General features: G+C 40.8%; 2 protein-coding genes across 9 annotated transcripts in view; one reads left to right on the top strand and one right to left on the bottom strand.

Moving 5' to 3' along the window:
- The window catches only part of actr3b (actin related protein 3B), a 52,247-nt gene extending 49,425 nt beyond the window's left edge, over positions 1-2,822 (bottom strand). For 5 of the 8 annotated variants that reach the window (XM_035530915.1, XM_035530908.1, XM_035530912.1 and 2 more), the window contains exons 1-2: positions 2,796-2,822; positions 1,912-1,967 (exon numbers count right to left, since the gene is read on the bottom strand). The gene's annotated coding sequence lies outside the window, so the exon portion shown is untranslated. Of the gene's footprint in view, positions 336-1,911; positions 1,968-2,795 lie in introns of those variants that run through there. The other 3 variants (XM_035530909.1, XM_035530910.1, XM_035530911.1) reach the window with 2 other exon arrangements.
- A 912-nt stretch (positions 2,823-3,734) lies between these two features.
- Positions 3,735-5,564, top strand: xrcc2 (X-ray repair complementing defective repair in Chinese hamster cells 2). Its single transcript, XM_027023663.2, has 3 exons — positions 3,735-3,779; positions 4,017-4,098; positions 4,194-5,564. The coding sequence occupies exons 1-3, from the start codon at positions 3,741-3,743 to the stop codon at positions 4,970-4,972; spliced, it is 900 nt and encodes a 299-aa protein (XP_026879464.2). The 5' UTR covers positions 3,735-3,740; the 3' UTR covers positions 4,973-5,564.
- Positions 5,565-12,500: the final 6,936 nt, after the last annotated feature.

The following is a 12,500-nucleotide window of genomic DNA, read 5'->3' as shown; positions in this document are numbered from 1 at the left end:
TATTAAAATATTGTAATCCTAGTTCAAAATTTATTTTAGAATGCTAATCCATATCACTCCAATCCATGTTCCATGTATCTATTTATTAATTGTATTTTATGACTTTTTTTAAAGCCCTCTCTGCGATCCCTACACATCTAGGTAAAAGCGCACAAGGAAACCCTACCCTCATCCTCCCTGATGTCAGAGTTTTGCGTGCTCAACTGCTTGTGTAGCCTCTCCCTCTGTACATAAACTCTAGTACTCTGACTTTCCATGCACTTTATATTTAAGAATCATTCAAATTGATTACCATTAAATATGCATCGAACATATTTATGTATTTAGTGTATATGGTAATTTTTCAGATATGGATGGTAAATAGGTTCATTTTCAGCTTGGTTGCATAGTTGGGTTTGTCGATGGCTTCGTCTCCAGTGTAGAAATCCAGATCGCCCAGACCCTTGGGCCAGCTCTCCAGCCGATTCTCTGATCGCTATGCCTGTGGACGACAACAAAATCCCGCTCTGTCGCCTTCATCATGGCCTGATCAGCCTGCTATCTCTAAACAATCACTGCCTTTTCTTAGGGTAGCACTGGAATCGCGATCGTGCCTTCTGATTAGCAGTAATCATTTCGGTACAAAGAGCAACATTGATTTCCGAGGACGTGCGTGAAGTGTGAACTTTTGACGTTGACTATACGTGGGTTTGGCAGAAATGCGTTAATTTGTCTTTTAGTGTGTGAATGCTTTTCATTTTCAGAGTAATCACAGAACACTTGAGGAACACGTCAACTAATCAGCTCCCTCACGCAGAACACAACAGAAATGTTGGTGTAGGAACTGCATCAGACTTTTATGGTGCCATACTGCTGAGGCCAAAAGTGAAGGACAGGAAGGAGCAGAGGGCCTATCTGAAGATTATGGGAAATGGAAGGAGAGGGATAAGGAAGCTTTAATTAGCACTTCCCTACGGCTACATGTTATTAAAACCCTGATCCAAAAATCCTGAGTGGTGCACTGAGAACACAGTCATTTAATTCTCACAGCAGTGAAAGACTGTGATACACTTCCTCCTCCTGAAGCCAGCAGAAGTGACCAGGGATGGAGGTGACCAGACTAGCTAATGCCCATGAGAGAACTAGAATAACAAAAACCTTATTACAGAGAACTATACTAATAACATTATTACAGATAACTATATTAACCACAACCTTATTACACAGATACAATTCCTCCCCCTGAAGCAAGCAGAAATGACCAGACTGGGTAATGTCCATGAAAGATCTACAATAACAACAACCTCACTACAGAGAACTACAATAACAACATTATTAGAGAGAACTACAATAACAAAACAACCTCACTACAGAGAACTACAATAACAACAACAACCTCACTACAGAGAACTACAATAACAACAACAACAACCTCATTACAGAGATCTACAATAACAAAAACATTATTACAGAGAATTACACTAACAAAACAACCTTATTACAGAGAACTACAATAACAGCAACCTCACTACAGAGAATGACAATAACAACAACCCCACTATAGACAACTACAATAACAACAACCTTATTACAGAGAACTACAATAACAACAAACGTATTACAGAGAATGACAATAACAGCAACCTCACTACAGAGAACGACAATAACAACACAGAACTATAATAACAACAAACATATTACAGAGAATTACTGCTAATGGTCAATAATTAACATTCCTAGTCACACTGTCAATGTGCATTATTGTCTTCTCTTTGAGGAGCGTTTAAATATTACAAAATTCAGCCTATAACAGCTATACCAGTGACATACAATAAGTGCATGATGAACAAATAACCCTAAAATCATAGCAGCCATGTGTTTGTAGGCTTAGTAATGGTGGTGACTGTCTTGTAGTGAACTGGCATTACTCACAGGACAGCATGATAAACTGGGGCTCCGTGTTTCCAGCATAGCCAATCTTAGTGTATCTGAAAGAGACAATAAAAAGAGCGGAATCAATGTACCACACTATGGTTTCATTACAATGACCAGTGTAAAGTAAGCTGCTGTTTGACTGTAATGAATGTGATTAGATCTCTGTATAACTGCCACCCTGTATCTCACTGACCCACAACACACATTAAGTACATTAGAGAATCGGTCAGCCCAAATCATACTGCCGGTGATTGACAGTTGACCTTGGTTGCCTTAGCATTACTCCATGACTATTCGTAGCATTAGGGAATTATTTTTAATGCACTGTACCTCTTTTGCTAAACCTTGTACACTTAACAACAACAACAACAATAATGATGATGATGATGATGATAATAATAATAATAATAATAATAATAACAAACGTGCAATTCTTGAGTGCAAAATCTAAATCAGCTAAATGCCATAAATGTAAATCTAAATCAAGGAGAATCTATTTATTTTATGAGTGAGCTGTGTGAATTTAACTGGCTGTCAAATCCGTATTAATGCGTTAATGCATTAAGAGACTAGAAGTGTGTAGAAAACAGTAAACAAGACCAATCGTAACAGAAATAACGATATGGCCGTCGTCAAGAAATCTGTCAAGGGTTTCGTCTTTGCACATTAAACAGACCCAGGACCAACACATCTCCTCTACAAAGTTACATTTTAAAACAAAATATAAAAATTATATATACTGACAAACATTCGAATATTCCAATGTAGTTCTGTTAAAGTCTTTCTAGACGTTTAACCACGTCTCAGCAACCTCTTGTATTACATGACAATCAGAAGAAATCTGGCAAGATTTATCCTCCGTCCATAATAAACCAACTCACCCTGTCCCGCAGTCAACTACGCAGGGGGGTAAGCGCACTGCCATTTCGCAATAAAGGCGTAAAAATGTGCGGCACCCGTTTAGACTGTTGGACAGAGCACCAGCACACAGCTTGCATGCAGTGTTGACAGAGATGCCTGTACTGGGCTGACAGTACCGCTGGGCTATCGCATGCACTGTGGAGTTCTTTCTGAGAGTCTGCTTCCCGAGTCAAAGGCAAATGTCAAAAATAGAAACATGCTGGATCCGCCTGTGTGCCCGACATACGGTCCTCTGGATGGTCACGGGTACGCCCAGCTCCTGTTTATGGTGGTTGTTTGCATCACCTGTGTGTAGTAGCTACTTTGATGACCTCATGTGCAAATCCCACGATTTGGAAAATACCGACCTATTTTATTGCAGGGAATTTATGCAGGACAAAGATGAACTACCGCCGGCTGTGGTGATAAAACAATGTTTGCGCCCTAACATTTTGTTAATCCATTGAGCAACAAATTTAAATAACTGTTGTTGTTTTTTACAGCCACCAGGGGGCGGTATGTCACTGCACTGCCGTTTTGCCCTAACCTGCTCGAGAAGTCCACACTGCGAGAGTTTGAAAATGGCAATTCCTCAAATTACTGACGACCTCACCAGTAGGAACAGCTATAAAATGTTCCATATATCACAATACTTTATTATATTACATAGTTAAACACAGCGCAAATACTGGTGGTTCACGTTATGGATTCCTGGCTTGCCAGCATTTCAAAACCTCGTTTTACATGATATGTAATCAATACACTGTATAAAAACACATGTATATTTTAATAAATATTATCATTGTCTATATGAAAAGTGAATTTAAGAAAGGTTTGTTTTCGGGCTTTTATTTTGGCGAGTTACTTTGCTACCCGGAAGAATTTATTTTGCGCGAAAATCAAACGCGTTTGTCCACAAATCGGAGATGACAAGTCGCGTGAAGATGGCCGAAAGCGCTTTGCAGGTATCACCGACTGAACATTTCCGTCTGATCCAAAATAGAGGATGTGTGCACAGTATTTATTTTACAATTATGGGAAGGACGCTTTTTGTTTTATTTGGCTTTTTAATTGCCTTAATTCACCTTAGTATGAAATAACCACCCAAGGTTCAGTAAAGCTTGCTGCTTAGCTAACAAGTCTATGATTAATGCTGTTACTAGCGAGCTGTTGCCTACCCACATGTTTCATATAATCCGCAGCTGTTAGCCAGAGTTGGGGAGCGGCGTTCATTAAAAGACATCGATCCGCGTATTTTCCCTGAGAACGGTGGTCCAGTTCAAGGTACACCTAATAAAGATTCCCTCCGGCCTTAAATCACTGTATAACATTTACACACACACACACACATAATTGCACCATGCATTTTCTTCTTCCAGGCGACGTTGTCGAGTTTCACGGAGTTGAGGGCAGCGGTAAGACAGAGACCCTGTATCACCTAATGTCCCGCTGCCTTCTCCCCGTCCCCAGCGGAGGCTTGGGAGTGGATGTGGTCTTCGTAGACACAGACTACCACTTTGACATGCTCCGGCTGGTGGCCGTGCTGGAGGCCCGCGTGAGCGGTGCGGGCCATGAGCGTGAGGCGCAGGAAGAGGAGGAGGTGGTGGTGCGCTCCTGCCTGCGCCGGCTCTCCGTGGTCCACTGCTCCAGCTCCACCCAGCTCCTCCTCACCCTGCACTACCTGGAGGGCTCCATCAGCGCCCGGCCTGACCTCAGCCTTCTCGTAGTAGACAGCATCTCCGCCTTCTACTGGGTGGACCGTAGCAGCGGGGGCGACAGCCTGGCTCGGCAGGAGGCTAACCTGAGGAAAAGCGTCGAGCTCCTGAACAGGCTCCGCAGGGACTACGGCACTGTGGTCTTCGCCACCACGCACGCCATCATGAGGAATTACGCGTCTGCGTCTAGCTCGGCGGCTGGCGGCTCGACGAATGCCAGCGACTGGAGACCCGGAGCAGGTGTCACCGACTTCGACAAGCCTTATCTCTGCAGAATTTGGCAAAGGTCATTGACACACCGCCTTCTGTTCTCCAAAAGTGAACAAAGTTCTGCGGTGGTGGGAGAGCCGCAGGTTTTCTCAGTGGCATGCACCGCCATAAGAACAAAAGGTGTTAAAAGATGTGCGTTTCATGTAACAGAAGGAGGTGTTGTGTTTCTCTGAAGGCAGTGCGTATGTGTTCCAGGGGAATGCACAGTTCATACATGCTACAGTCATCAGTTTTTCCACCCTGAGCCCATGCAAAACTCGTCAGCAAACCACAAAACCCTTTGTTCATGGAATTTAAAGTTTTGAAGCATGAAAATATAAAACCTTTTTAGACCTCCAGAAGGTGTTCTTGTCTGTTCCTGGGAACGGCAAATTTGCATAATGTGTTTTTCTGCTGGTCCTGCATGCCTGGTGTAAGTTTGGTAACGAGGTGGGAAAAACAGCTGTGCAGCTCTTGGGAGTGAGTTGCTTTTTATGTAGCTGTGTGTCTTTGGTCTGTGCAGAGCTGGACTGCAGTCTTTAAAATAAGGGTCGTGTTTGTTATTTATCTACAGTCTCACCGGGTTCTGCTTCTTTTGTTCTGCTTCCTCACACTCCGCTGTAACTGCAGTGAGGATTGTAAGGTTACATCAGTGTTTTGATTTCTGTCTTCGTACTGCGTCTTGATTTAAAACTCGTTTCGCTGTTGCAGGGCGTCGGACGTTTACAAGTTTTGGGTGACTTCACCGTCCATGTACTGCCCTTATGCTTCATGTTTGTGTTTAGATTTAAGTGATGATTCTTATTCATTAATTTGATTTTACTATTTAAATACTTAAAAATTAAGTAAAATAATCAACCAAACTAATAAAGTTATTCTTTAAATAATGATTTAAAAACCTAAAATGTCTGTGAGAAGTTACTTAGCAACACCTGTAACAGCAGACATCAGGTTTCAGAATTTGAATGTTGGTGGGCTTTCAGACATATGTAATCTGTGCAATATTTTAACTGGTTAACTGAAGATCTAAAAAAGTCCTGCGTTCTCTCACCCATTCCATCCAAACATGAAAATCCAGGAGTTTTAATATGAACTAGTTGTTTTTTTTTAATCTCCCCCACCACCTGATAAGCTGTAAGCATGTATAAAAGTGCAGTTACAGTGGCCCTTACATTATTTGGACTTATTTTAAATAATTATGCGCAGAATGGCTGGTTGTCCCTGTTACAACCCACAGTGCATCTGGTGGGCAGGGGCATTGCGAGGAATGTGCATGGAAACGGTAAACGAGTTTCTTACTCACACCTCGAGAGGTTTGGGGACAAATAGAAATGGCATCCTGTGTTTACTGTGGTCCCTCAGTCCTGTATGCACACTGATGGTTGCCATGCTCCAAGGTCTTATATACGATGTTTTTTTCTCTGGTTTTCTTTTAATTGACTAAACATAAATGTTACCTTAGAATTATCTGAAGCCTTTTTGTGTCTCCTTCCCTGTACATCATGGTCTTTTACGAGTTGAAAGTAACCAAGATAGATGCTCTTCTGGGATTGTCTTCTGCCACTACACTTTAGGGTGTGCCAGTTAGTAAATAAAAACGACTGAAATTGTTCCTGAGTAATTACTGCGTAAATAGCAAACTGGGTAATTAGCTAGTTCCTGCCGAGTTGTTATGCAATCCTTCCAGAAAACTCAATTACATAAAACAATTCTCCCATTCTGATTTTTGTAGGTAATCCTGAGTCGAAATTTAAAATTTCCACAGAGTGCACAAGTTTTGGAAATTTTGTCTTGGTTTAAAAAAAAAAAAAGTAAAGTTTAGCATTGGCATAGATAGATAGATGGATGGATAGATAAATGGATAGATCGATTCTTGTAGATGGGAATAGATAGCTAAAAATATTTTTTTAAAACTACGAAGACAACAATTCATCTAGTGTATGGTATCACATCCTCCATGTTATGTCTCGCATTTTTGATTAGGTAGGTAGAACCAGAGACACTCAACTCACGTTGACGAGGTAACACTTCTGATTTACTTAAACGTCTTGAGAGAGACTAACATACTTTTTGTGTTGTGTGTGTCTGAAGTTAAGTTGTTTAATTGGTAAAGCGAGTTCTTTGTTAGTGAATTTGTAACACACTGCATTTCTGATTCTTCTGTAAGGGTTTGATTAGTGTTAACATTGGGGTAGGCAAATTAAGGCTTAATAACATGAATCCCATTGGTAGATATTAAGATATGGTATCTTCTGCGTTCTGTGATTCATTAGGTAAGTTATAGTCAATGTTATCTTTAGTTACTCAAAATAAAATCCATCACAAATTACTATTTACTGCTTGAGCTGTAATGAAATAATTTATTATGTAAACACACTAGCAAAACTGTTCACTTTAGGTTTAATGAATACAACAGAATAACACTAAAATTGTTAAGTGTTTTGGCGCACAATCCTGGTTTAGCATAAGATCAGCAGTAAAAGCATGTTCTGAAACATTCCATGTCATTAATATTCATTTAAAATGCAAATATCACAAGTAGCACAATACTAATTAAGTCAGTATCTTTAAGGCTTTACCTTACCTCATTACAGGTAATTAGATGATTCTAACAGATTCATTTATATTGTATTACCCACAACATGCAAATTAATTATAAATTGCACATGTAAATGTTATGTTGTAACCATCGTAATATGTGAGTATGGAATTTACGGTCTGGCAGGGTTTATAGTACGTGCATTATTACGACTGATGGGGAATTTTGGTGTGAATAGTTTGGAACTTGTTTTTTGTTATTTTGAACCTGTTAGGACTCGTTGCTACTATTTGCCTTTCAAGATGTGATGAAAAGCTTTTAACGCTGATGTCAGTATATTTTATTACTGAAGTATAGAATCAAGTGTGTAGCTATACACACACTATACAGATACACACACTAGCTGTTACATTTTCAGTGTATGACAGGTCCTCCCTGGGTAAGAAAAGTGCTACTGAAATTCTAGGACATTAAATAAGTTTAGATTTAAAATGATGGATTTTTTTTAAATTGTACTATTAATTCAACAGGTTTTTATAGTTCCAAGAGTGAAAATTATTTCTTTCTATTTATGTTTCCTCACTTTACTGCTGCCATAGCAACACTGCAAACAGATTCATCATTAACCCAATGTTCATTAGCATTAAAATGCCTTTCCACTGGAAATGAGAAATCCTTCATACTGATGAGCCAAAGGTGTTCAATGAAACGATCAGCAAGCCTTCCCGTGGTTTCTCCAATGGACAGTGGACAGATCTGCACAAGAATTATCACAGTTATTCAAGGGATCATTTTTCTCATGTGATAACCACATCTTTCACATTTATGTTTTGTCTGTGGTACATTAGTGCAGGTTCCTGAAAAAGGGAAGTGGTCTTGGTATCACCCCGTACGATTCTGAAATGTTTATGATATCAGCAACTGTTTTATTTGTAGAGTAATAAGTGAGCAAAATCATTCTCCTTGTTGAACAGCAGGTTGCTCATAAGCCAGCGCATGCATCCATCCATCCATCCTCTCCCCCAGTGAGTTAAATACAAGCAAAAGGCATCGTTCATGGCATGGCATTGTGCAGTGGGAGTTCACCACTGATGATTTGTACCACACCTATGCTGTTTGCACACACCTGCCTATGGTTTACTGTTGTGAGTTACTGTCTGTACTCAAACCACTGCAAGGCTGTGCCTCTTCGTCGTATTGTTCATCTTCATGAATGTTTTACTCACATTCGCGTTATGTGTATTTGTAGTTGTAGTCACTCTGGACGTTACGTGTGAGTGCCGTCGTCTTTATCGTTAGTCAATAAATGTCTGTCTGTATGTCCTGCTCCCAGGCCTGTGGCACTTGGGCCGATGCACCTAATTTTCCCAGTTAATCTTATTTTCCCTTATCATCATAATCCCGTTTATTATCCCGATATTTCCCATCATATTGTATCTTAACAATTTTCTATTTTAGCCAAACTTTTGCAAGACATTTTTAAAAAATTAATGCACACTACTTTCAGAAAAATAAATAAATTCAAATTCTTATAGTCCATCTTGCAATGGAGTTACCTGGCGTCTTCATGACAACATCCTGGTTGGGGAAAGAACCTGAACTGTGGTTTAGCAGTTCCTTAAATATTTCCTTATATAATTCCAGAGCATGCTGAGACATACTCCGCAGCACTAATTAGTTGTAACCACATTGGATACTGTTCTTCCTTTTTGGTTTGGTCATCAGGTATTTCACTGCTTATTATGGATTTATCTAAGATACATTTTGTATTTCTTAACTGATTGCATGAATGTTTTATTGATTTAGGTAAATGTAGAGTAAAATGTCTCCCCTTTCAGAACAGAACTGGTATCCTTTGGTCCTGTTCTTTAAAGGAGGGTATGGTTGAAGAGGGTCTGGCTGGTGAACCAAGGCAGTGTAATGTTCATGGGGTTTTGGCGTGTGTGTGTGTGTGTGTGTGTGTGTGTGTGTTTGGGCAGGGGATTAGTGTTACCGAGTGCATTTTTTTGTATAGATTTTTGCTTTTCTTCATGGTATTTTTGATGGTTGCCCCCCCCCCCCCCCCCCCCCAAACACACTTGCACTTCATGTGCTACTGTGGTTTGCCATCCATTTTGGAAATTACTCATTTAGTAATGTAATGCACCTCTACCTTCACCAAGAACCAGGGTGTTATGATGACGGCAGGAATACAAGAGACAATAAGATACAAGAGCGTGAGCGCCAAAGCGCGCTGGTCTCGGGTCACAGACGGCTGTCGCCAGCAGGACAAAATGTCCTGCAGTGGAGTCATATGACAACAGGAGGACACAATGGAAGAGTACGCAGACCAGGGCACCTGGCCAGAGACGTGGGGTGAACCTCCTGCTTATGCAGTAAAGCCATCTGGAAGATATGAACTGACTAGACGTCTCGGCCAGTTTCTTTTCAGCCAACAAGAATGAGAAGAGAAACTGCTAGTCTGGTGAACTAAGGACCGGAGTGACTAGAACCTGTCGAGGTGAAGTGAAAGCCAGGCGATCCCACCGCAGCCAAGGGTTTCGATGTCTTCGCTTGCTATACGTCACCAAAGTCCCAGAGTGAGCCTTCTCATGCCAGCAACCACTCTCAACTGTCAAAACACAAGGTTTCCCCAAGATCTCTCAGTTAACACATTCCTCAGCCTGTGCAAGCAGCGACTGCAGCTGATCAGAAGCCCAGAGAGACCTATTAGTCAGTGCCAAGGATACCAGACACAGGACATTGTAAATTACTTTCTCCAATTTGAGTTCTTGGCAAAAACATGGCTAATCCTTGAGAGCAGACCAAATGAGCTTTTAGCCCAAATGAGCTTTATCCCATTTTTAGCCAAAATGAGCCTGTGTTTGATCATATGGTTTGAGGGCCAACTGCTGTTTTGGCTAGAAAATGGAATATTGGAGATCCTCTAGAGAATGTTCTAGATTACATCAACGATGTTGGTTTCTGGCCGTAAAATGTTTGCGCAGTACCGCCGATAAGAACAGGAATAATCATGTTTCATCCAATGCATGCCTTCACCTCACTGTAAGAACACTAATGTGCATAACAAACTAGATAAACATCTTTCACACTTATAGTTTGCTCCCTGATGGTACCTAGTTGCATTCCTCTCATCGTACATGATAGTGAAGTAGGTTTATCAAAGGCCTCAGAACAGCATACTTATCTCAAAAGAGGTGCACTGTGTCCTTGTTCTTGACATAGCTTTCGGTGTCTGGAACTCTCAGTGTCCTTGGGTAAATAATCCAGAGAGACTGAATTGTTTCTTTGTTGATTAAAGAGAGCTTATACTGGTTACAGAGCCTAATTCTTATTCTCACCACATCTGTAAGCATGTGTTAATGGCATAAGCAAAGGAACTGTCTGCTTTTGTTACCCTGATTACATTGTCTGTGTAATGTCCCTGTCACTTCCGGTGACTAGTAAACTATGTGTTGCCTGGTTTACATGCGTGTGAGGCATGCTTAGATCATGTATGCAGTTCTAAATGGGTGGAACACGTTTAAATGAAAAAGAACTTGTCTTGCAATAACATTTCAGCAAGGTGTTATGTGAACGGGTGAAACCAGTTCCCAGCTATGGTTATGGTTTTGATTCCCAGGAAGCATTTCTGCATGCCAATAAGTGTGTAAGTTGCTCTGGATAAAAGCACCCTCCAAATGCTATATGTGTCCCAGAACTGATGACATAGTGTTTTTACAAATGCGGTTGTCTTGTGATAGATGCCTCTGATTAGGGCATGTGTGCTGTTCTTATCTAGGTAGGCCACAAAGAATCATACTGATTCAACAGCAGGCGTATTCTATGGTCACATTTGAGGTATACCGATGCTATGTTTATAGTTTAGGGAAGCTGGGTAAGCTAGGTTGTCTTTCTCTTTTCTTAGTCTGCATTACATCCCCAAATGTGTGGGGACCAGAGAGGAAATGATGAGATCAAATGGGTTGTGATGGGACCAGAGGGAATTTCGATTGGACCAGAGGGAATTTGATGGGATCTGAGCGGATTTGATTGTACCAGAGGGAATTTTGTAACCTCCTTCACCCCAAACTGGCTGACAGTGAGAGTAAAAGGTCAATGGGTGGGAATTATTGACAACAACAGAGATATGCAAAGAAATAGGGAAGCAATGTCACAAAGATCTTGAATCCCTCGGCATCCAATTATGCACATGCTGACTGTTGCCACACTGTGGAGGTCTCACCTAAGATACTTTCAACTTTGGAGATACTTTTGTCAGATGAGTAACATCACATAAACCAGGCTTTTGACACACTCACTCTATCAGTTCTAAATTCTTCCCAAGAGGATGCTATCATAATGAATAGCTTTTGTATGCATGCTTTAAAAGAAATAAATGCATGGTGCATTACCTTAATGATACAGTCTATATAAATGTTAATTGGTTAGCTTTCAATATACTTACATTTTAAAGCTATTAATTTCACAGTTCTTATTATCTTCTGTCAGATTTAGTCAGCATCCAGCCCTACCCTTCAATCTCATGTCCTTCAACTCAACATTTCTCCCAAGTCCCTTCCTGCAAAGAAGCACTTAAGTCACCTTTCTATGTGTTCCAGGAACATACAACATAACTGACAAGAAAGGAGGATGATTGGATAATCCAGCCAGACCAGGCAAAAATTATGTTGATGATTATAATATACTTCTACGATATGAATAAATAATAGAATGCTCATTAGTAATACAAGTTTTTTGTAAGGTTGGAGATCAGGTCATCAGTGGGTGCTCTGCAAGGACTTCTGCTTAAGAAGCTAAGCTGTAAAGGTTGGTTAGGTGTAGTTTGTGCTTCTTGTGCTGTACATACATACTCTCCAGTATGTTGCAAAGATAATTAAGTAGCGGTTTAAGATATTAGCTTCTATAGACAAACGTTAGCCCTCCATTGTGAGCTCACTGGAATCAGCCTCGATGATGTCATAGTCATCTGTTGCTAGGAGAACAAGGGAGCAAAACTGGCGCTGCTCTCTGGGTGGGAGGGATGTCATTATTGCGTCTCCTGTCAATCGTTGTGGCACCGTTGTGGACATCTGTATGTTCATGCCTGCTGATGAAGGCAGATAGCGCCTTCCTCCGAGTGTGTTCAGCTGCCCTGTGTCTGAGTGTCGGCAGCAACTGGAAAAGATGCAGTGCTTGGCATC

Source organism: Electrophorus electricus, chromosome 10 (assembly GCF_013358815.1).
Source record: "Electrophorus electricus isolate fEleEle1 chromosome 10, fEleEle1.pri, whole genome shotgun sequence".
NCBI lineage: Eukaryota > Metazoa > Chordata > Actinopteri > Gymnotiformes > Gymnotidae > Electrophorus > Electrophorus electricus.
This window is presented reverse-complemented; position numbering and strand designations above follow the sequence as displayed.

Bases quoted from the DNA above. Each gene is read 5' to 3' on its own strand.
- xrcc2 (XM_027023663.2), top strand. From the start codon at position 3,741: ATGACAAGTCGCGTGAAGATGGCCGAAAGCGCTTTGCAG. The intron at 3,780-4,016 runs GTATCACCGACT...TATAATCCGCAG, and splicing joins TGGCCGAAAGCGCTTTGCAG to CTGTTAGCCAGAGTTGGGGA. The intron at 4,099-4,193 runs GTACACCTAATA...TTCTTCTTCCAG, and splicing joins GAACGGTGGTCCAGTTCAAG to GCGACGTTGTCGAGTTTCAC.